Source organism: Salvelinus alpinus, unplaced genomic scaffold (assembly GCF_045679555.1).
Source record: "Salvelinus alpinus unplaced genomic scaffold, SLU_Salpinus.1 scaffold_40, whole genome shotgun sequence".
NCBI classification, from domain to species: Eukaryota; Metazoa; Chordata; class Actinopteri; order Salmoniformes; family Salmonidae; genus Salvelinus; species Salvelinus alpinus.
In genome coordinates, this window is record NW_027255981.1 from 3,128,766 (window position 1) to 3,154,548 (window position 25,783).

The 25,783-nt window shown below is 42.1% G+C and overlaps 2 protein-coding genes across 6 annotated transcripts in view; one reads left to right on the top strand and one right to left on the bottom strand.

Annotated features, from left to right (window-relative positions):
* The window catches only part of LOC139567006 (zinc finger protein 180-like), a 497,856-nt gene extending 495,343 nt beyond the window's left edge, over positions 1–2,513 (bottom strand). For both annotated transcript variants that reach the window (XM_071388425.1, XM_071388424.1), the window contains exon 1: positions 1,958–2,513. In XM_071388425.1, coding sequence (XP_071244526.1) covers positions 1,958–2,279 — 322 coding nt within the window. In that variant the 5' untranslated portion in view covers positions 2,280–2,513. The remainder of the gene's footprint in view (positions 1–1,957) is intronic.
* Positions 1–25,783, top strand: part of LOC139567014 (zinc finger protein 180-like) — a 740,647-nt gene that overhangs the window by 693,036 nt on the left and 21,828 nt on the right. For 3 of the 4 annotated variants that reach the window (XR_011673199.1, XR_011673200.1, XR_011673201.1), the window contains exon 1: positions 24,609–25,179. The exons of the other annotated variant lie outside the window; for it this stretch is intronic. The gene's annotated coding sequence lies outside the window, so the exon portion shown is untranslated. Of the gene's footprint in view, positions 1–24,608; positions 25,180–25,783 lie in introns of those variants that run through there. 4 annotated transcript variants of the gene reach the window in all.

Sequence of the window (25,783 nt, forward strand, 5' to 3'; positions counted from 1 at the left end):
ATTCAAATCATCCACAGCATCCTATCTGTATGTTTGGCTGTTCTTGGTCATTTGAAAGATGCAGCAACAATAAAAAACAGAAAACGTATGTTCATTTCCTTGTATTTTCTTCTACCAGATCTATTGCGTTATATTCTCCTACATTCAATTCACATTTCCAAACAATTCAGAGTGTTTCCTTTCAAATGATACCACGAATATGCATATCCTTGCTTCTGGGGCTGAGCTACAGGCAGTTAGATTAGGGTATGTCTTTAGGTGGAAATTGAGAAGAAGGGGGGGGTACCTCAAAGAAGTTAATATGTTTGTGTTATTGTCGCAAATCAAGCGCTTTGTATTTAAAAAACACTTCAACCAGTAAAATGCTCTTTGTCTAGCTTTTCCATCAGCCTGACAATGAGGGTTTGTACACTGTTTGCCAAATTGGCGCATAACTTCACCTAACAACAAATATACCTGTAATGAATGAAGAAGCACTTTGGTTGTTGTTGCATGACATACATAGTGTACTCTAGGACCCATAACAACAACATAGACCTACTGTAGGACCCATAACTTCACCTAACAATAACATAGACCTACTGTAGGACCCATAACTTCACCTAACAACAACATAGACCTACTGTAGAACCCATAACGTCACCTAACAACAACATAGACCTACTGTAGGACCCATAACTTCACCTAACAACAAATATAGGAAAATAGCTCTGTGTGTTGTACAATAGCCTATCCACCAAGGAACACTTCTCTACACATTATGAGCAAAGTATCGCTGTGCAAACAGACAAACGAGACCCTACTGTAAATCAAGCAGACAATAACATTATAAACATAAATTTGTTAGGGATGTTGGATCCAACGTGGAGCACAGCATAACTGTCTTTACCAGAGTAATGAATGAAGAAGCACTTTGGTTGTTGTTGCATGTGATTAAGTTTGTCATGTGACCGTCATTCCGAAAATGATTTCCTGGATCAGCTGATGATAGTTGAACATGTGACTGTAACTAAACAGCTTCCGTATTAAGAATGATGTGTAATTATTGAAGAACCGTGTTAATGACAGTATCCATTTGGGTGTTGTCAATAAAGTTAAGGTGACTCTCAGTTAGACCCATTGGATTTAGCAAACTCTGAAATTATTTAGGATCTGTGCCCATGAAAACTGTTTTCCCAGCGTAATATAAGGAAACTAAATGTTACGTAGGTAGAGTGCATTTCAGAGACCTGAATACAAAAAACTGTACTAACATGACAATAACCTAAACCACAAGGCCAAATCAACACTGGAGGAGCTTACCAAGATGACATTGAATGTTCTTGTCTGGCCAAATTACAGTTTGGACTGAAATTGTCTTGAAAGTCTATGGCAAGACTTGAAAATGGATTTCTAGCAATGATCAACAACCAACTTGACAGAACAGGAAGGATTTTTAAAAGAATAATGAATATTCACATGAAGATCAGTCGCCTATTGGATGACATCACGACTTCCAATCAAGCCAACTCCTTGAATGCCTTACTATGACATCACTCACTCCTTCTAGTTTGCAATTGTCTAAAAAAACACTATTTTGTTCAACACATTTATTTGTTTCCCTTTAGTGTAATTATACTTTACTGTATTTATATATCACTTTTCAACAGGAAAAGTTTTTTTTTTTAATCACTGGAGGACGTCATGAACAATTCCGACTACAAAAACATATTCAAGTGTAGAATGCCCTTTTAAAAATCACACATTAGTTCCACAACTGCAGCGTTTGTGCCCCTGTTAATATAGTACTCACTGTATTTACTGGTGTTAATCAGATCAATGTCCATGGTTTATAAGATAGTACTCACTGTATTTACTGGTGTTAATCAGATCAATGTCCCTGTTTTATAAGATAGTACTCACTGTATTTACTGGTGTTAATCAGATCAATGTCCCTGTTTTATAAGATAGTACTCACTGTATTTACTGGTGTTAATCAGTTCTCCAGTCTTCTCTTCTTCGTCCTCCTCTAATGTGACAGTAATCTCCCCCTCTTCATCCTTCATTCCAAAAACTGCATCTTCCTCCTTTTCTTCCACTGTAACACCCTCCTCCTCTTTCACTCTGAAGGCGTCTTTCTCTGTAACGTCTTTCTCTTCTTCTTTCACGGTAACAGCCTCACCCTCTACTTGTTTTTGTATTGTAACAGTCTCCTCTTCCTCCTCCTCTTTCACCAGAGCTTCTTTCTCCGTCCAGCAGACAGCCTCTTCTTCCAGAGGAGAGTAGCTTAGTGAACTCATGGTCGGGGATAATAGCTAGTTAGCATTAGCGACTAGACTCGTGCTAACTTAACCTGCCAGCTAGCTGACTTACAACGTAAATATTAAATTAAATGGGGTAGCTAGTTGTTTCCACATAAGTATGTTTAAGTATGTTTAAATCATAGTGGCAAATAAACCACGAAATTGTCTATAGAACTTGACTGTTCCGACTTTGTTGGCTAGCGAGCTACCAAGGTGGCTACAGTTGTTGAAGAAGCGTTCCGTCCACTAGATTATACGTCACACTACAAACATCACCTGGAAGACACATATCGCCATCTGCTGTCTGGAGGGAGTAAACGCAGTTGAGGAGGGAAAACTTTTTTTTTTCCTTCAATGAATTATAATATTATAAAGCAGTTTAGGGAAACGTTTTTTTCTTCTCCATTAAATAAGAATATTATATCAACACGTACAAAGAGCAACAAGTGTTGTTTGATTAGTTCAGTTTTTTTATGAGAATTTAAAACAAACTCTACATCTACTCCACATCTGTATTCCTGATTCAGTCAAATAACTAGATATCAAAATAAGCACCTAGTTATTGATACCCTTGATAAAGATGAGCAAAAATTACTGTATGAAATAAATAAACTTTACCCACTACCAGGATATTTTAGCCCAAAACCTGTTTACCTCTCTGCTAGGAGGCTGAAACCTGGCCATAAGTGGATCTTCCAGCAAGACACATCAACATCCACAAATAAATGGTTAATTGGGCACAAAATCAACATTTTCAATGGCCATCTCAGTCGTCAGACTTGAACTCAATTGAAAACCTGTGGTTTGATCTGAACAGGGCAGTCCATAAGCGCAGACAAAATAAATCAAGGACCTGGAGAGATTCTGTATGGAGGAATGGTCTGAGATCCCACCCAATGTGTTCTTTAATCTCATAAAACATTTCAGTGTTGTTATCCTCCCAAGGGGAGGTTGCTGGAGTATTGAAAACATGGGTGGCAATAATTCAGACCCCTACCTTTTGAGAATTACATGTTAAACTAAATCTCTTCCTCTGAGCAATTGTATTAGTATAAAATAATATAATTTCCCTTTATTTTTGTTGAATCAATACATCATGTAGATGTATATAATGAACAGACTAGGTCCATACTGCTCCTACATGGTGTAACAATACATCATGTAGATGTATATAATGAACCGACTAGGTCTATACTGCTCCTACGTGGTGTAACAATACATCATGTAGATGTATATAATGAACAGACTAGGTCTATACTGCTCCTACACGGTGTAACAATACATCATGTAGATGTATATAATGAACAGACTAGGTCTATACTGCTCCTACATGGTGTAACAATACATCATGTATATGTATATAATGAACAGACTAGGTCTATACTGCTCCTACATTTTTATGTATTATTATGTTGTATTTATTTCTCCTTTATTTAACCAGGTCGATCAGTTGAGAACAAGTTCTCATTTACAACTGCGACCTGGCCAAGATAAAGCAAAGCAGTGCGACAAAAACAACAACACAGAGTTACACATAAACAAACGTTCAGTCAACAACACAATAGAAGATTGAGAATATAGTTTTTTGTTTAGGAATATTGTGAAACACGATCATTCCACTATTAATGCAGATATTATGGACATTTTTGGGTGCAATGAGTCTCAAATAGTCAAATGTATTTTCTATGTGTGCCATTGCCCGGCTATTAAAAGGGACAGGTGACTATTTGAGACTCATTCTCAGGAATGTTTGGTCACATGGAATGTTTGGTCACTAGATGTCTACGGTGCCAAAGAGATTGATAGTTGGGGGTGTTGGGAGTGTTGAGTGTGTTGATATAACGGTAATAATGTCAAAGTTCCACTTTTAACAACCATCAGAATTGGTTAAAAAAAGGTTATGCCTGAGTGGCACAGCGATCTAAGGTACTGTATCGCAGTGTTACAGGCGTCACTATAGACCCGAGTGGTGCAGCAATCTAAGGTACTGTATCGCAGTGTTAGAGGTGTCACTATAGACCCGAGTGGTGCAGTAGTCTAAGGTACTGTATCACAGTGTTAGAGGTGTCACTATAGACCCGAGTGGTGCAGCAGTCTAAGGTACTGCATCGCAGTGCTAGAGGTGTCACTACACACCCGGGTTCGATCCCGGACTGTACCACAACCTGCTGTGATCGGGAGTCCCATAGGGCGGCACACAATTGGCCAAGCGTCGTCTGGGTTATGGGGAGGGTTTGTCCGGGGGGGGCTTTACTTGGCCCATCGCGCTCTAGCGACTCCTTGTGGCGCCTGCAGGCTGACCTCGGTCGTCAGGTGAACGGTGTTTCCTCCGACATATTGGTGCGGCTTGCTTCAGGGTTAAGCGGGCGGGTGTGAAGAAGCTCGGTTTGGCGGGTCATGTTTCAGAGGACGTATGACTTGACCTTTGCCTCCCCAGCCCTTTGGGGAGTTGCAAAGATGATACAAGATCGAAATTGGGGAGAAAAAAAGGGGGTAAAATGATAAAAAAGGATATTGGAAAAAAGGTTGCATCCCAACGTGGCAATAAACAGCAAGCAAAGTGACCGTGTCAGGACAAAATGAACTCAAACATTTTACCATTGGAACGCTTGATGTAACTAACTCAAACGTTTTACCATTTAAACACTTGATGTAATTAAGTAATTGTTATTTTCGGATATAAAGACTACGCTGTATCAACAAAAAACGGATTGCAACTTGCAAAACATCTGGGAAGAAAATTACAGATGGAGGAGCAACAACTTCCAACTTTGTTCGACATTTGAAGCTGCACAAAGAACGGTAAGTCGTGGCTAATATAGTCGATAGCTATATACATTTTTTGTTGTTGCTAGTATAGCATGTAGGCTAACGTAACATTAAATCAATGAGCCTCCACACAGTCAGTCAGTGCGGGAACGTGAACATTGCACCCAAGATTGAGCTACAACTGGCTAGGCAGTTGGTAGCCTAAATCCTGCCTGATGTTACTGCTGTTCGTAAAACCATTGACATACGTTAGCCTACTGTAACCACACACAGAGAGGGTGTGTGTGTGTGTGTGTGTGTGTGTTGGGCGATTGTGTACAAGCCTACATAGCTTGTCTTGACTTGGAACTTGAGTGCTAAGACTTGAGACTTACTTGTAAAACATTGACTTGGTCCCACCTCTGGTATATACTGTATTCTATCCTATTCTACTGTATCTTAGTCTATGTATTACTCATCTCATATGTATATACTGTATTCTATCCTATTCTACTGTATCTTAGTCTATGTATTACTCATCTCATATGTATATAATGTATTCTATCATATTCTACTGTATCTTAGTCTATGTATTACTCATCTCATATGTATATAATGTATTCTATTCTACAGTATCTTAGTCTATGTATTACTCATCTCATATGTATATACTGTATTCTATCCTATTCTACTGTATCTTAGTCTATGTATTACTCATCTCATATGTATATACTGTATTCTATTCTACTGTATCTGTCTATGCCGCTCTGACATCACTCGTCCAAATATTTATATATTCTTAATTCCATTCCTTTAGATTGTGTGTATTATTAGATATTACTTGTTAGATATTATTGGACTGTTGGAGCTAGAAACACAAGCATTTTGCTACACCCGCAATAACATCTGCTAAACATGTGTATGTGACAAATAAAATGTCACATACACAGAGTGTTGAAGATCATTGATGATGTATATAGGTCTGGTGTTGGAGATCATTCCACACTCTGTGGATCTCCTGCATGTATTTTCTGATGTTTAATCAGACCACTTGAACGAGAGTATCTCTTGTCACACTGATTAGGCTTCTCTCCTGTGTGGCTAAGTTCAAGTTGGGTACTGAGGTACCGTAACCTCTTAGCTGAAAGTCGAAGGCCGAAGGGTAGTAAAGTTTTTTTGGGGTAACGATTCTCAGCCGTTTTTGCTTTTCTTTTCAGTTTTTCCTTTTTTGGAAGAGAGCAGGAGTGGAGATGGAGCAAAATTCTTCAAATAGGTCGGTCCCTGGGATCGGGCTGGTGAATACGGTTCGCTTTGTGTGGAAGGACAAGGAGATGGAGCCATTCGGACGTGAAACTTTTGGAAGGACTATCTTAATGTGGATCCTTAAACTGACAGGGAAGGATGTGTTTTGCCTCCTAGGTTACCCGTTGGAGGGATGTTATGACGTGGCTTTACACACAGAAGAAAAACACGACGAGATCCTGAAAAAGGTGAGAGAAGTGGGAGGTGCGAGGCCGATGTGCCACTATGAGGTAACCAGCTTGGCAAAAAACAATTTCAGGATTGTAACTGTGAACATTTATAACCCGTACGTCAAGAACGAGGAGGTGAGGGCCTTTCTGGGGAGATACATGGATGACATCTCCTCAGCAAGCCACCTCAAGGACTCCCTGGGTTTTTGGAACGGGAGGAGAGACTTCCAGGCCCTCCTCAGGGAGGACCCAAAGGGACTGGGTGGCTACCTTCATCCTCCAGCTATGTTCTCCCTGAGGGCTGACAGGGGGACATTGTTTTATGCACATCAGCCCCCGTTTTGCAGGCGTTGTATGACCTACGGCCACATCCTAGCCTCGTGCAGCACAAGAAAGTGCAGATTTTTCACAAGTGCTTCCCGGTACGTTTCATCATGTACAGGCATAGCTTGGCGCGATCCCCCACCTGTCCAAGACCATCTTGTGGCGTGGAGGAGACACCTTTTGGGACTGTGCCTTTGCCGGAGTAGTATGGGCACGGCTGTTGTTAGGTGGGTGAAAGGGAATTTTGTTTTAACTTGGGCTAGGGTAGAGAGAGGTGTAGGGAGAGCGAGTGGGACGGTCAGGGACAGGTTTCTGCTCTGACTTCTCATAAGCCTCTTTAAACAGGGGCTGTGGGAAGCCAGGCAGGACATGGTAAAGACAGGGAGAGATTGGGGGGTGGAGGGGATAGTGTGGAGGGTAGGGGACATTTGAGGGGGAGGGAGGAGAGGAAGTGGGGGCAGCATGCTGCCCGGGAGAGATGGAAGGGAGGTTTAGGGCTGGGGTTAATTTGGTTGATTTAAGGGGATAGATTAGGGACGGGAAATAGGGGAAGGTAGGGCTTTAGAGATGTAGTTTGTAGGCATGAAGGGGAGGGAAGATGCTCCCCTGAGTTTTTTGTTATTGGGTTTTTGTTTTGTTTTGAATTTAAAAATGCCTATATTTGAGTTTGTTTGGAATATTGATGGTTTTGTTTTGTAGGAATGGAATTGTATGTAATAAAAACTTTTATATATATATATATATATATATATATATAAATTCTTCCACTATGTCAATATAGTGCATGATATGTACGTTTAGAATCACTTTTCAACCAACCCAGTGCATTTGTTGAAAATTGAAATTTGTTGAAATCAACAACACTTCAAAGGATTCAACTACTGAAAACTGAAACAAACAAATGGATCAAACAGATCAATCCCACTGGACATTGGGTTTGATTCAGACCTTGCCAGTGTACCAGGTGGACATTTGGTTTGATTCAGACCCTGCCAGCATGGCCAGAGATGTAACTTATAACCACAGAACCAACACAGACCTTTCACGCATGACTAAAAACACCTAAGTATTAGATTTACTGCCCTGGTCTGTATCCGCCTCAGACACCATTCACAATGCTGGCTGAGGTACAAGTAAAACATTACATATTATTTCCGAACCATTCACAATGCTGGCTGAGGTACGAGTAAAACATGACATATTATTTCCTAACCATTCACAATGCTGGCTGAGGTACGAGTAAAACATGACATTATTTCCTAACCATTTACAATGCTGGCTGAGGTACGAGTAAAACATGACATATTATTTCCTAACCATTCACAATGCTGGCTGAGGTACAAGTAAAACATTACATATTATTTCCGAACCATTCACAATGCTGGCTGAGGTACGAGTAAAACATGACATATTATTTCCTAACCATTCACAATGCTGGCTGAGGTACGAGTAAAACATGACATTATTTCCTAACCATTTACAATGCTGGCTGAGGTACGAGTAAAACATGACATATTATTTCCTAACCATTCACAATGCTGGCTGAGGTACGAGTAAAACATGACATATTATTTCCTAACCATTCACAATGCTGGCTGAGGTACGAGTAAAACATGACATATTATTTCCTAATTGTAAAAAAATCCCCACTCCATAATCAACTAGTCTCTCTCTGTTTAACCAGAATAACATGAGTTGTGTCCTTCAGACTGTTAAACTGTTAGTCCATTATCAACTAGTCTCTCATTGTTCAATCAGAATAACATGAGTTGTGTCCTTCAAACTGTTAGACTGTTAGTCCGTAATCAACTAGACTCTCACTGTTTAACCAGAATAACATGAATTGTGTCCTTCAAACTGTTAGACTGTTAGTCCATAATCATATTCAGCCACTTAGATGTCATGTATTGTCATGTTATGTTCTCTATAATGAAACATCACCAAGTGAAATAAAGTTGATAAGATACTCTTAATAGACATTAAATAAAAAATGGTTGTTCAGAATTCATTAATTATCATGTTGCTCTCATGAAAAGAACTAAATATTTCACAATCATTACCACTGCTGATATTCACAGAGAATAATTACAAGGATCATATTTCTCAGTTGCATTGACCTGCAGACATCAGACACCACCTCTCCCCTATGCACATGTGACTGAAATGTAACCAATCACAAAAATCACTGAGCCAGCGTTGATGGCCCAATAAAAAAACATCAAGTTTCTGCCAGCCAATGGGATAATTCCAGTGCAGTACGTGTGTAGAGGGATAATTCCAGTGCAGTACATGTGGAGTGATAATTCCAGTACAGTACATGTGTAAAGGGATAATTCCAGTGCAGTACATGTGTAGAGGGATAATTTCAGTGCAGTACATGTGTAGAGGGATAATTCCAGTGCAGTACATGTGTAGAGGGATAATTCCAGTACAGTACATGTGTAGAGGGATAATTCCAGTGCAGTACATGAGAAGAGGAATAATTCCAGTGCAGTACATGTGTAGAGGGATAATTCCAGTACAGTACATGTGTTGAGGGATAATTCCAGTGCAGTACATGTGTAGAGGGATAATCCCAGTACAGTACATGTATAAAGGGTGTAGAGGGATAATTCCAGTGCAGTACATGTCTAAAGGGTGTAGAGGGATAATTCCAGTGCAGTACATGTGGTGAGGGATAATTCCAGTGCAGTACATGTGTAGAGGGATAATTCCAGTGCAGTACATGTGTAGAGGGATAATTCCAGTACAGTACATGTGTAGAAGGATAATTCCAGTGCAGTACATGTGTAGAGGGTGTAGAGGGATAACTGTTTATTGACTGGAGAGAGAGAGGTAACCATATGCTGAAAACAGGTCCCTAGCGGAACGACAACAACATGGCTGCTTGTTAAAGAAGAGATGGAGGGAGAGAGAGAGGTAACCATATACATTGCACATGGACCTTAAGAAATCCTGAATGTATTGAAATGTGTTAAAACTTGTTATGGATAGGGGGCAGCATTTTCCCATTTGGATGAAAAGCATGCCCAGAGTAAACTGCCTGCTACTCAGTCCCAGTTGCTAATATATGCATATTATTAGTAGATTTGGATAGAAAACACTCTGAAGTTTCTAAAACTGTTTGAATGATGTCTGTGATTATAACAGAACTCATATGGAAGGTGAAAACCTGAGAAAAATCAAACCAGGAAATGGGAAATCTGAGGTTTGTAGGTTTTCAACTCTTGGCCTATCGAATACTCAGTGTATATGGGGTCATTTTGCACTTCCTAAGGCTTCCACTAGATGTCAACAGTCTTTAGAACCTTGTTTAATGCTTCTACTGTGAAGTGGTTCAGAGGTCTGCCAGAATGCCTTGAGCTCATGACGCTCGTTCACGTAAGAGCGAGCTCTGTTCCATTGCTTTTCTGAAGATAAAGGAATTCTCCGGTTGGAACATTATTGAAGATTTATGATAAAAACATCCTAAAGATTGATTCTATACTTAGTTTGACATGTTTCTAAGGACTGTAATATGACTTTTCGCCTGAACTTTTGCCTGGACCTGCCCGCGAGAGTTTAGATTGTGTACTGAACGCGCGAACCAAAAGGAGTAATTTGGACATAAATGATGGACTTTATGGAACAAATCAAACATTTATTGTGGAACTGGGATTCCTGGGAGTGCATTCTGATGAAGATCATCAAAGGTAAGTGAATATTTATAATTCTATTTCTGACTTATGTTGACTCCAACATGGCGGATATCTTTTTGGGTTGTGTATGTCTCTGAGCGCCGTACTCAGATTATTGCATGGTTTGCTTTATCCGTAAAGTTTTTTTGAAAATCTGACACAGCGGTTGCATTATAACTTCTTGTCAATAGGGGGGCTTTGTTTTCACTTTGGAAAAAATCGTGCCCAATTTAAACGGCCTCGTACTCTATTCTAGATCATACAATATGCATATTATCATTACTATTGGATAGAAAACACTCTCAAGTTTCTAAAACTGTTTGAATTATATCTGTGAGTAAAACAGAACTCATTTTGCAGCAAACTTCCATACAGGAAGTGAAAAATCTGAAAACGAGGCTCTGTTTCAGGCCCTGCCTATTCAACTGGCTTTTATTTATCGATATGCATGCACTTCATACGCCTTCCACTAGATGTCAACAGGCAGTGGAAGGTGGAATGGGGTGTCTAGCTTGATCTGAGGTCGAATAAGAGCTTTTGGAGTGACAGGTCCGGTATTTTCTTTGTCCTCGAAGGCGCGCAGGGGAGCTCGACATTGTCTTCTGAAAAGCGTTCGGTATACACGGCGAAAATCTCCGGCTCTGATTTTATTTGATACATGTGATAATAACATCATAAAGTAGTTTTTTTTTCAACAGAGTTTTATCAGTTTATTCAACGTTTATTGGGACTTTTGGAGTTTTCCGTTCTTTGCGCCAAGAGAGGATGGGAATGTTAGCAACCTTGGCTAGCATTGTGGCGCGAATTCGACAGAAGAAATGGACATTCTAAAACCAAACAACGATTTATTCTGGACCAAGGACTCCTTGTACAACATTCTGATGGAAGCTCAGCAAAAGTAAGAAAACATTTATGATGTTATTTCGTATTTCTGTGTAAAATGTTGACTCCTATTCTCCTCCGTGTTGGTGAGTGCTGTCTCACAATAACGCAAGCTGTATGTTATGGTAAAGTTATTTTTAAAAATCTAACACAGCGGTTGCATTAAGAACCAGTGTATCTTTCATTTGCCATACAACAAGTATTTTTATGTAAAGTTTATGATGAGTTCTTTGGTCAGATTAGGTGAGTGTCCAAAATATCTCCGGACATTCTGGGAAAATGTTGCTACGTATTCACAATGTATAACCACGATTTGCAGCTCTAAATATGCACATTTTCGAACAAAACATGAATGTATTGTATAACATGATGTTATAAGACTGTCATCTGATGAAGTTGTCCAAAGGTTAGTGATTAATTTTATATATTTTGCTGGTCTTTGCGACAGCTACCTTTGCGGTGAATAAATGCATTTGTGTGTTTGGCTATTGTGGTAAGCTAATATAATTCTACATTGTGTTTTCGCTGTAAAACACTTTAAAAAAATCGGAAATACTGTCTGGATTCACAAGATGTTTATCTTTCATTTGCTGTACACCATGTATTTTTCATAAATGTTTTATGATGAGTATTTATGTATTTCACGTTGCTCTCTATAATTATTCTGGCTGCTTTGGTGCTATTTTTGATGGTAGCTGCAATGTAAAACTATGATTTATACCTCAAATATGCACATTTTCGACACAAAACATAAATGTATTGTATAACATGTTATGAGACTGTCATCTGATGAAGTTGTTTCTTGGTTAGTGACAAATTTTATCTCTATTTTGTCGGTTTTGTGAAAGCTACCTATGCGGTGGAAACATGGTGAAAATATGCGGTTGTCTGTTTGGCTATTGTGGTTAGCTAATAGAAATACATATTATTCTGCCCTTGAGTTGCGTTCCCATGCAAAACTAGACAGATAGCTAACAACTAAGTCTTCAATAAAACTCCCAAGGCGTGACTTTTCTTGAATGAATATTGAAAACGTTTATGTTGTAAAACTGCAAAACACAGAAAAGAATATACTTTAGTATTCAATTCACACCAACATACTGTAGCTGTACATTATACATTTGAAGTTGCATGAATACAAAGCACGTGCTACGGTACCATGCATCTGGCATGATGCCAAACCATATAGCTAATTGCTTTCTCATATGGTAATTGACTAACTCCTTTCATTACTCTAATAATGTACAACCATCTATGTAGAATAACAAGGCATATTACACTAGAAACAGTAACAAAAATACAGTATTGTATATTTTACAATTCGTTTGCATGACGCACGAGCAAAGTAATACAGCTAACATCATACATGAAAGGCATTGCAATTTGTGAGTAAATGCAACCAACCAACATTGATATGTAAGAAACTCTATCAATAACAAGATTATCATCATTAGCTAAATGCTTGAATCGAACTTACAAACAAATATTTTCCAAGGCTGAAGCGTGACAAGAAATAACTACACTGAAAGACCTGCACCGTAGCGTTGTTTTTAGCTGCTTCTAAGCGTGCAGAACGAATTCTCTACTTCCTGTTTGCGTACAGTCTAAGTACCAGAAAGCTCCACTAGGGGGCAAATAACACCATGGAACACAATGAAAATCCATTTTAACTATTGTAATAAAATAATCTGTTACCTTCTAACAGGATGCCAGCACACTCCCCGCCTGGTATAATGAAATTGTGCCACTATGAAATAAAACATATCAAGAAACAAATAATGTCCTTTCTATTTTTATCTTTTGTCTCTAGGATGCTTCAGAAAGAAGAACAACAATCTCTGAGATTGGTCTCAGAAACACCTTAGCAGCTCCTTGCTTGACAATTTTTAGTTCTACTTTCCTAACCTTTTTGTCAGTACTGGGAAAGGTTTTGACCACAAGCCCGAATGGCCAGTCATTTCTGTGTGCCTGACTGTCTTTCAATAAGACAACATCTCCCACTTTTACATTTGGCTTTTCTGCTGTCCATTTTCTGCGTCTCTGCAGCGTTGTCAGGTACTCCTGTCTCCACCTTTTCCAAAAGGTGTCAGCGAGACACTGGACTTGCTTCCACTGTTTTCCATTTCTCTTCTTTTTCTGGGGGAAGAGGGGCATCCCACTCACTCTGATCAGAAGAGAGTTCTCTGATTAAGGCTTTACCTTGCATTGTTATTGGAGCCACGAACCCAAGGGGGTCATAAAGACTATTCACTGTGGACAGGATGCCTCTCCGCGTAAAAGGCTTCTCATTGTGGGACACCTGGAATGAGAAGCTGTCTGTTTCCAGGTTCCAGGAAAGTCCCAGACTCCGTTGAAAGGGGAGAGGATCCACTCCTAGGTCCAGATCTTTTAAGTCTTTTGCACGGTCCTCCATAGGGAAGGCTTCCATAACTGTTTTGCTATTGGATGCAATCTTGTGTAGTTTCATGTTGGACTCCGCCAACATTGCTTGTGTTTTTCTTAGAATGTTGATAGCTTCTTCTGTTGTAGCTACTGATGTCAGCCCATCATCGACGTAGAAGTTCCTCACTACATATTGCTTGGGTTCTGATCCGTGTTCCTTCTCACCCTGTAGCGCTGCTCGTCTCATGCAGTAGATGGCTACGGCTGGTGAAGGGCTGTTCCCAAATACATGGACTTTCATCCTGTACTCAGTTATGTTTCTATCTGGATTGTTGTCTTCATACCAGAGAAACCTTAAGTAATCTCTGTGATCCTCACATACACCAAAACAGTAAAACATTTGTTGCACATCTGCTGTTAGTGCAATGCAATCCTTGCGGAAGCGCATTAGGACACCCAAGAGTGTGTTGTTTAAGTCTGGAGCACTGAGCAGAACATCGTTAAGTGACACGCCTTGACACTTAGCACTGGAGTCAAATACTACTCTTATTTGTTCAGGCTTTTGTGGATGGTAAACACCAAATATGGGTAGATACCAACATTCTTTGTCTCCCTCTAGTGGCGGTGAAGGTTCGGCTTGGTCGTTATCCAGCATCTTTTGCATGAAGTCAATAAAATGACGCTTCATGTCAGGCTTTTTGTCTAAAGTCCTGCGAAGTGATGTGAGACGGTTTATGGCCTGCTCCCTGTTATTAGGAAGGCGACGTCGAGTGGGGCGAAAGGGTAGTGGAGCCACCCAGTTGTTTCCATCATCCTGGAAAACCTGTTTGTCCATAATGTCCAAAAAGGCTTTGTCCTCCACTGATGGTGCTGGTTTATCATCGTCTTGTGTTTTGTCGAACACGGAACATCCCAGGTTGTCTGTGTTCACAGTTGTGCTTGGATCTCTCGAGTGCATTGTAGAGGGAGAGATGTGTTTCTGAGCTACGCTGTTGTAGTTCTCTTTTACCTGGATGATGTCAGGGCAAGGGCTCAGATAGGATGTGCGACCATTTTGAAGTATGTTTGTCCTGAACACGTTAACATTGGCTGGTCGGTGAGCCGTTCCCAGACAGACCTCACCCACGATGACCCACCCGAGGTCGAGTCGCTGTGCATAAGGAGTGTCGTGGGGCCCATTGATTTGCTCTCGTACCTTGTGTACCCTTAAGATGTCTCGTCCTAAGAGCAGGAGGATGGGAGCGTCTGGGTCCACAGCTGGAATTTTGTCCATAACTGGTTGCAGATGGGGATGATGATACGCAATGTCGGGGGAGGGAATCTCCGTCCTATCGTCTGGCATCATATCACACTCTATCAGAGTAGGGAGAGATAGCTGCATGTGTCCGTCTATAGACTCCACCATGAAGTTGACGGCTCTCCTGCCTGAAGTCTCTGTTACCCCAGAACAGGTCTTCATGGTGTATGGAGCAGAGTTGTCATTGATGTTGAAGAGATTGAAAAACTCTGTCTTGGCCAGAGATTTGTTACTCTGTTCATCGAGCACTACATACATTTTGACAGCTTTCTCTCTTTTCCCAGCCGGATAAGCTTTAACTAGGCATATTTTTGAACATGATCTTGGATTAACTGCCTCACCACAGATCTCCGTACACTTTGAGGTGACAGATAGAAGAGCATCGTCACCTTGCTCCCCGCCATGCTCTTTCTCTGCTGTAGCAGTGTCTGTATTTGAAGGGGCTGGGCCTGGATGCAGAGCAGCAAGATGTCTGTCGCTGTCGCACTCAGAGCACTTGATTGACACCTTACAGTCTTTAGCTCTGTGCTGAGTTGACCCACAACATCGGAAACAAATTCCATTCTCTTTGAGATATGATTTGCGCTCATCTAGAGTTTTGTATCTAAACCCACGACACTTTTTAAGAGGATGAGGTTTGTTATGTATCGGGCAGTGATGGTCAGGGTTTTCAATCTTTGTCTTACTGGGTTTGGTTTGGTGGTCTGAGGGCTCAGATGACACATCGGTTTTGTATACAGTCACAGGTGTCTTGCTGCTGTACCTGGCAGGTTTCTCACTTTTCATAGACACCTGGTTAGTTGAGGTGTAGAGGGTGAAACTGGGGTCGTTTCTAGTTTTCGCCTGGTTCCTGATGAATCTCGAGAAGAACGAGAATGGTGGGAATGCTACCCGATAGTCCTCCTTGTATTTGGATCCCTGTGCAATCCATTTTTCTTGTAAACTGAATGGAAGTTTCTCTACTATAGGGTTTACCCCCCGAGATGTGTCCAGATAAGCGAGGCCTGGAAGGTACCCTTCTACTTTAGCACACTCCAGTTCGAGAACAATGTCACCTAGTTCTCTTAGTTTGTGATTGTCTTTGTTAGCCAGTTTTGGAAAATCATCAATTTTCTTCAACAGTGCATTCTCGATCACTTCAGGTGTACCATAGCACTCTTCTAGTCGTTGCCAGACCATGTTAAGCCCTGCTGTTGCGTTGAAAATATGGACAGATCTATTTCTGTTTGCTTGCTCAGACGACTCTGCCCCTAGCCACTTGGTAATTAGATCTAACTCTTCCCTGGCTGATAAATTCAAGTCTCTGATCGCATTGAGAAAGGATGCTTTCCATGCCCAATAATTTTCAGGGCGATCATCAAACTTCAGGAGTCCGGAACTCACCATCTCACGGCGTAGGAGGTACTTGATGAGGTCTGGTGCCACTTGTGACTCAGGGACGCTTTGTGTGTGTGACTGGAAGTGGGCTTGTTTTCCATTTACACCATGCTGCTGTTCATTTCTTTTGAACGGAGAGTCTCTGCTCATGTTCTGTTGTTTGCTACTTTCTGGATTATGGTATGTAGCTGGGTCAACACTAAGCTCTTGTTTCTCCACTTCAAATGGAAGTTCAGCAAAGTAGGGCCTAGCATGTTGTTGCACATACTCACAGGTACGCTGGACTGGACTTAAGGGCTGTGTCCCTGTGTCTAGTTCTTTGCGAAGCTCTCTGCGTTCTGATTCTACAGCTTCTTCAAAGGCTGCAGCTTCAGCCAATGCAGCAGCAGCTGTTCTCTCAAATTGGAGGACATATAAACTTGCCTCGAGGTCAGCCTTTTGTTTCATCACAGAAGCTTCCTTCTCAGCATAGGAGACTTGTGCACGCGCTGCGTCTGCTCTGGCGCGTGCTTTGATGGCTGCAGAACTCACCGTTGAGGATCTGCTTGACTGTTTTGATGACCTTGATCTTGTAGATTGAGACTTGGTCCCAATGTGCTGAAGAGGCTCCTCCATCTCTCTCTGTCGAACTCCTGGCTCTGGTTGTTGTACCGTAGACTGCTGGTCTTCCACAGGAACAGAGGCTTTGTTGGCTGATGAATGTAGAAACAAACCACCGTGTGTGGTTATTCTTGAGCTTGAGCCCGCCGTGATGATGTTTTTTTACTATTCTGCCCTTGAGTTGCGTTCCCATGCAAAACTAGACAGATAGCTAACATAAACGTTTTCAATATATTAATTCAAGAAAAGTCACGCCTTGGGAGTTTTATTGAAGACTTAGTTGTTAGCTTTCTGTCTAGTTTTGCATGGGAACGCAACTCAAGGGCAGAATACATATTGTGTTTTCGCTGTAAAACATTTTAAAAATCGGAAATGATGGCTGGATTCACAAGATGTTTATCTTTCATTTGCTGTATTGGACTTGTGATTTCATGAAAATTATATTATATGATATCCCTGTTCCGTTAGGCTAGGCTATGCTAGTCAGCTTTTTTGATGAGGAGGATCCCGGATCCGGGAGAGAGAAGCGGTAGATTAAGGAGAAGTATATCTTTAAATCTGTGAATAACACTTGTATCTTTTATCAATGTTTATTATGAGTATTTCTGTAAATTGATGTGGCTCTGTGCAAATTCACGGGATGTTTTGGAGGCAAAGCCAAATGTAAATTGAGGATTTTGGATATAAATATGAACTTGATCGAACAAAACATACATGTATTGTGTAACATGTTGTCCCGGGAGTGTCATCTGATGAAGAATATCAAAGGTTAGTGATTAATTTCATCAATATTTCTGCTTTTTGTGACTCCTCTCTTTGGTTGGAAAATCGCTGTATGCTTTCTGTGACTAGTTGCTGTCCTAACATAATGATATGTTCTGCTTTCGCCGAAAAGCTTTTTTGAAATCGGACACTGTGGTTGGATTAACGAGATTGTTATCTTTAAAATGGTGTCTAATACTTGTATGTTTGAGAAATCTGAATTATGATATTTCTGTTGATTGAATTTGGTGCCCTGCAATTTCATTGGCTGTTGGCGAGTGGTTCCGCTAGTCCTAGACAGGTTTAATAACCCATCATTTATACCTGTTAATTCATAACCCATCATTTATACCTGTTAATTCATAACCCATCATTTATACCTGTTAATTCATAACCCATCATTTATACCTGTTAATTCATAACCCATCATTTATACCTGTTAATTCATAACCCATCATTTATACCTGTTAATTCATAACCCATCGTTTATACCTGCTAGTTCATAACCCATCGTGTATACCTGTTAGTTCATAACCCATCATGTATACCTGTTAATTCATAATCCATCATTTATACCTGTTATTTCAGGGGCGGTTCAGGCAGGCTGGGGCGGTTCAGGCAGGCTGGCACGCTCCCTGACCTTACTTGGCAGGAACTAATGGAGATCCATAATAAACCACAGGAAGAGTAGCTGCTGCCTTGGCAGGAACTAATGGGGATCCATAATAAATACAAATACTTGCATCAATATATTTGTCTCTCTTTTCTCTCGGATTCGAAAATGCTAATTAGCATCAAAGTAGACGACATGCAAGACTACAAATCCCTGCAAGCTCCTGCATGTCATCTCTAGCCGACACCTTTCACAGAACAGTTCACTGAATTGTCCATTGAAATAAATGTTGACAATTTAATAATTGCTTCATAAAGGCCTGATTGGTGGAATGCTGCAGAGATGGTCGTCCTTCTGGAAGGTTCTCCCATCTTGTCACGATCGTCTTGAGGTGAATGAGTGGACCAAGGCGCAGCGTGATATGAATACATCTTCTTTTAATATAACGAAAACGACAACTGAAGAACACTGACAAACTAATACAAAAACAACAAATGATCGTGAAGCTATACAAACTACGTGCACACATGCAACATAGACATAGACAATTACCCACAACCTACCTAATGCCTATGGCTGCCTTAAATATGGCTCCCAATCAGAGACAACGATAGACAGCTGTCTCTGATTGAGAACCATTCCAGGCAACCATAGACTTACCTAAACACCTACACTGAACACAACCCCATGAACTCTACAAAAACTCCCTAGACAATACAACCACCCAAGACGAGACAAACACACACAAACATCCCCCATGTCACACCCTGACCTAAAATAATAAAGAAAACAAAGATAACTAAGGCCAGGGCGTGACACATCTCCACAGAGGAACTCTGGAGCTCTGTCAGAGTGAACATCGGGTTCTTGTTCACCTCCCTGACCAAGGCCCTTCTCCCCCGATTTCTCAGTTTGGCCAGGCGGCCAGCTCTAGGAAGAGTCTTGGTGGTTCCAAACTTCTTCCTTTTAAGAATGATGGAGGCCACTGTGTTATTGGGGACCTTCAATGCTGAAGACATTTTTTGGTACCTTTCCCCAGATCTGTGCCTCGAATTCCTTTGACCTCATGGCTTGGTTTTTGCTCTGACATGCACTGTAAACTGTGGGACTTTATATAGACAGGTGTGTGCCTCTCCAAATCATGTCTAATCAATTGAATTTACCACAAGTGGACTCCAATCAAGCTGGAGAAACATCTCAAGGATGATCAATGGAATCAGGATACATCTGAGCTCATTTTCGAGTCTCATAGCAAAGGGTCTGAATACTTAAGTAAATACATGACATTTACATTTAAGTCATTTAGCAGACGCTCTTATCCAGAGCGACTTACAAATTGGTGCATTCACCTTATGATATCCAGTGGAACAACCACTTTACAATAGTGCATCTAACTCTTTTAAGGGGGGGGGGGGGGGGGGGGGTTAGAAGGATTACTTTATCCTATCCTAGGTATTCCTTAAAGAGGTGGGGTTTCAGGTGTCTCCGGAAGGTGGTGATTGACTCCGCTGACCTGGCGTCGTGAGGGAGTTTGTTCCACCATTGGGGTGCCAGAGCAGCGAACAGTTTTGACTGGGCTGAGCGGGAACTGTACTTCCTCAGAGGTAGGGAGGCGAGCAGGCCAGAGGTGGATGAACGCAGTGCCCTTGTTTGGGTGTAGGGCCTGATCAGAGCCTGAAGGTACGGAGGTGCCGTTCCCCTCACAGCTCCGTAGGCAAGCACCATGGTCTTGTAGCGGATGCGAGCTTCAACTGGAAGCCAGTGGAGAGAGCGGAGGAGCGGGGTGACGTGAGAGAACTTGGGAAAGTTGAACACCAGACGGGCTGCGGCGTTCTGGATGAGTTGTAGGGGTTTAATGGCACAGGCAGGGAGCCCAGCCAACAGCGAGTTGCAGTAATCCAGACGGGAGATGACAAGTGCCTGGATTAGGACCTGCGCCGCTTCCTGCGTGAGGCAGGGTCGTACTCTGCGAATGTTGTAGAGCATGAACCTACAGGAACGGGTCACCGCCTTGATGTTAGTTGAGAACGACAGGGTGTTGTCCAGGATCACGCCAAGGTTCTTAGCACTCTGGGAGGAGGACACAATGGAGTTGTCAACCGTGATGGCGAGATCATGGAACGGGCAGTCCTTCCCCGGGAGGAAGAGCAGCTCCGTCTTGCCGAGGTTCAGCTTGAGGTGGTGATCCGTCATCCACACTGATATGTCTGCCAGACATGCAGAGATGCGATTCACCACCTGGTTATCAGAGGGGGGAAAGGAGAAGATTAATTGTGTGTCGTCTGCATAGCAATGATAGGAGAGACCATGTGAGGATATGACAGAGCCAAGTGACTTGGTGTATAGCGAGAATAGGAGAGGGCCTAGAACAGAGCCCTGGGGGACACCAGTGGTGAGAGCACGTGGTGCGGAGACAGATTCTCGCCACGCCACCTGGTAGGAGCGACCTGTCAGGTAGGACGCAATCCAAGCGTGGACCTTGCCGGAGATGCCCAGCTCGGAGAGGGTGGAGAGGAGGATCTGATGGTTCACAGTATCAAAGGCAGCCGATAGGTCTAGAAGGATGAGAGCAGAGGAGAGAGAGTTAGCTTTAGCAGTGCGGAGCGCCTCCGTGACACAGAGAAGAGCAGTCTCAGTTGAATGACTAGTCTTGAAACCTGACTGATTTGGATCAAGAAGGTCATTCTGAGAGAGATAGCAGGAGAGCTGGCCAAGGACGGCACGTTCAAGAGTTTTGGAGAGAAAAGAAAGAAGGGATACTGGTCTGTAGTTATTGACATCGGAGGGATCGAGTGTAGGTTTTTTCAGAAGGGGTGCAACTCTCGCTCTCTTGAAGACGGAAGGGACGTAGCCAGCGGTCAAGGATGAGTTGATGAGCGAGGTGAGGTAAGGGAGAAGGTCTCCGGAAATGGTCTGGAGAAGAGAGGAGGGGATAGGGTCAAGCGGGCAGGTTGTTGGGCGGCCGGCCGTCACAAGACGCGAGATTTCATCTGGAGAGAGAGGGGAGAAAGAGGTCAAAGCACAGGGTAGGGCAGTGTGAGCAGAACCAGCGGTGTCGTTTGACTTAGCAAACGAGGATCGGATGTCGTCGACCTTCTTTTCAAAATGGTTGACGAAGTCATCCGCAGAGAGGGAGGAGGGGGGAGGAGGGGGAGGAGGATTCAGGAGGGAGGAGAAGGTGGCAAAGAGCTTCCTAGGGTTAGAGGCAGATGCTTGGAATTTAGAGTGGTAGAAATTGGCTTTAGCAGCAGAGACAGAAGAGGAGAATGTAGAGAGGAGGGAGTGAAAGGATGCCAGGTCCGCAGGGAGGCGAGTTTTCCTCCATTTCCGCTCGGCTGCCCGGAGCCCTGTTCTGTGAGCTCGCAATGAGTCGTCGAGCCACGGAGCAGGAGGGGAGGACCGAGCCGGCCTGGAGGATAGGGGACATAGAGAGTCAAAGGATGCAGAAAGGGAGGAGAGGAGGGTTGAGGAGGCAGAATCAGGAGATAGGTTGGAGAAGGTTTGAGCAGAGGGAAGAGATGATAGGATGGAAGAGGAGAGAGTAGCGGGGGAGAGAGAGCGAAGGTTGGGACGGCGCGATACCATCCGAGTAGGGGCAGTGTGGGAAGTGTTGGATGAGAGCGAGAGGGAAAAGGATACAAGGTAGTGGTCGGAGACTTGGAGGGGAGTTGCAATGAGATTAGTGGAAGAACAGCATCTAGTAAAGATGAGGTCAAGCGTATTGCCTGCCTTGTGAGTAGGGGGGGAAGGTGAGAGGGTGAGGTCAAAAGAGGAGAGGAGTGGAAAGAAGGAGGCAGAGAGGAATGAGTCAAAGGTAGACGTGGGGAGGTTAAAGTCACCCAGAACTGTGAGAGGTGAGCCATCCTCAGGAAAGGAACTTATCAGGGCGTCAAGCTCATTGATGAACTCTCCAAGGGAACCTGGAGGGCGATAAATGATAAGGATGTTAAGCTTGAAAGGGCTGGTAACTGTGACAGCATGGAATTCAAAGGAGGCGATAGACAGATGGGTCAGGGGAGAAAGAGAAAATGTCCACTTGGGAGAGATGAGGATCCCAGTGCCACCACCCCGCTGACCAGAAGCTCTCGGGGTGTGCGAGAACACGTGGGCAGACGAGGAGAGAGCAGTAGGAGTAGCAGTGTTATCATTGGTAATCCATGTTTCCGTCAGTGCCAAGAAGTCGAGGGACTGGAGGGAAGCATAGGCTGAGATGAACTCTGCCTTGTTGGCCGCAGATCGGCAGTTCCAGAGGCTGCCTGAGACCTGGAACTCCACGTGGGTCGTGCGCGCTGGTACCACCAGGTTAGAGTAGCAGCGGCCACGCGGTGTGAAGCGTTTGTATGGTCTGTGCAGAGAGGAGAGAACAGGGATAGACAGACACATAGTTGACAGGCTACAGAAGAGGCTACGCTAATGCAAAGGAGATTGGAATGACAAGTGGACTACACGTCTCGAATGTTCAGAAAGTTAAGCTTACGTTGCAAAAAATCTTATTGACTAAAATGATATAGTACTGCTGGCTGGTGAAATAGGCTAGCTAGCAGTGGCTGCGTTGTTGACTTTGTTTGAAAGTGTAGCTGGCTAGGTAACCTCGACAATTACTCTAGACTACACAATTATCTTGGATACAAAGACGGCTATGTAGCCAGCTAAGATCAAACAAATCAAACTGTTGTACTGTAATGAAATGAAATGTAATACTACCTGTGGAGCGAAGCGGAATGCAACTACTCGCTCCAACCCGGAAGTGCGTATCGTAGAGGGAGAGGCAATAGAAGTGTTGTTTCTTGTATTATTGTCTTTTGTGTCTTTAGAGGACTGCTTCACCTTAATGTCCCCTTTCCCTTTTCTTCTGTCCTTATTTTGTCCCACTTTGTCCCTTCTTTGTCCCTTCTGCCAACTAGACACTCCTTGTTAGCTAGCTAGCTTCTTCCAGGAATGTCCCTAGCAACTGCCTAGCAACAGGTAAACAACTTAGCTAGCTAAGAAAACGGTATAATTTTATGAAAAATTTTTACTTTTTCAAAAGCCTTTCTTCTTTGTTAGCTGCTTGTTTGGTCTCCTATTCAGTTTGCAGTTTTCTTTAGATTTTTTTCGATGTACTTTACTCTAAAAAAACATTTAAATTTCAATATTTGTAGGAGCTCATCTTTTCAGCTGCTGCTGCTAATACATTAAATACATTTGCAAAAATGTCTAAACCTGTTTTGGGGTTGTCATTATGGGCTATTGTGTGTAGATTGATGAGGGGAAAAAATATTAAATTTTAGAATAAGGCTGTAATGTCACTAAATGTGGAAAAAGTGAAGGGGTCTGAATACTTAATGAATGCGCTGTATTTCACTGGCAAATATTTGCAGAGTTCTCTACCATTGGCAGTTTTGTACGTAGTCACGTGATACGTGGTATAGAAAAGTCCAATCTTAGGAGAGTACATGGGAGGCACTATACTGTGTGTCTGCAGGTGTCTATCTGGTCAAAACCACTGATACAGGAGCCCCCCCACCCTCTGGTGGGATGGATCATGTCTACAGAGAAACTTAGATTCAAATACTTTGATTTGTGTGTATTGGTTATACTGTATGTTGTGAAATTGTTAGATATCACTTGTTAGATATTACTGCACTGTCGGAGCTAGAAACACAAGCATTTCACTACACCCGCAATACCATCTGCTAAATACGTGTAAGTGACCAATAAAATGTGATTTTGATTTGAAATAAATGTCCTATTTATCAAAGGTGCTTTTGGTTGGGGTCAACATGAATCCAAAGGATTTGAATTTGTTAAAAGTCCATATTGATACAGAAACACAAAACCATGATTTATATTTATTAAGAACAAGTTGATTGACAAAGTCATGAAAAATTTGAAGAATTGAATAAACCACATTTTGGCTATGATAAAATATATGCATCTGGGGTCAAAATGATCCATGTCAGAAGTGTGGATCAATGCAAATATGTAGTGGTGTGTAAAGTTTGTTTTAAATTCTCACTCATTAAACACGAATCAATCAACACACGCTTCACTTTGAACGACTTAATATAATAATAAACTTTTATTAAATAAATTAAAAATAAACGTTTGGTTCCTCAACTGCGTTGCCCACTCCAGTCAGCAGATGGCGATTTGCTTCTTTTACGTTCAGGCGATGCTGCCAGTGTGACGTATAATCTAGTGGACGGGGCGCTCCAACAACAACAGCTAGTCAGACACCTCGGTAGCATTCGAGCAAACATAGCTACAACATTCACGCTCTTTACAATGTTTTGGTGTATATTAGTCGCTGTGTATTAAACACACTTCTGTCGTATGTACTTGTTGGCCCATTTAATTATATATTTACGTTGTTTGTCAGCTAGCTGGTTTGCTAAGTTAGCTTAGAACTAGGCTAGTCACTAATGCTAGCTAGCTAACATCTCCGACCATGAGTTCACTAAGTTACTCTCCTCCTGCTAAAGAAGAGGTGGTCTGCTGGACGGAGAAAGAAGCTTTCGTGAAAGAGGAGAACGAAGAGGAGGCTGTTACAATACAGAAACAAGTAGAGGGTGAGGCTGTTACCGTGAAAGAAGAAGAGAAAGACGTTATAGTGAAAGAAGAGGAAGATGGGTTCAGAGTGAAAGAGGAGGAGGAAGATGTTACAGTAAAAGAAGAGGAGGAGAGAAAGAGGAGGATGCTGTTTTTGGAGTGAAAGAGGAGGAGGGGGAGATGACTGTCACATTGGAGGAAAAGGAGGAGGTTGGAGATCTGTTTAACACCAGTAAGTACCGTCTCTGCAGTCGTTGAACCAATATGCAGTAAAGGGGTTCTACACTTTAATCTCCGACCATCTGTAGGAATGGCTGAAGCTACACTGACGTGTATAGAACATCAAGAGTGGACCATCAACAAAACGTTAACAATTGATCAAATGCATCCGATGACAATACCTGAAATACTGTAGTCCTCAATATCTCCTATTATCTTAGCCCAAGATGTACTCTTAAAAGGGCAATCAGCAGTTGTCTGTCGTACCTCATCAGAACCCAAAATATAAGCTTTTTTTTACTCCAATGTTTGTCAGTAAATATAAACAAACACTGTATATCCTCAAAACATGGTTAAAACTATCATGTTGATATCATGGATGGTTGCATTTCTCCAGCCCCATCCCTCAGCTTTTTACCGAAACGATTGTTTCTACTGCTAATTGCTGCCTCCGTTACTCCTCGTCCAAGGACTGTATGTTATTTTCAGAGGTAGACTGGCTCTGGCAGCTAAAATAGTCAAATATTCCATCTAAATGTGAATCGATTCTCAATTGCGATACATTTCTAGAAACATAAATCGCTGTACTTTCATATCACATAAAAATTATTTCACAC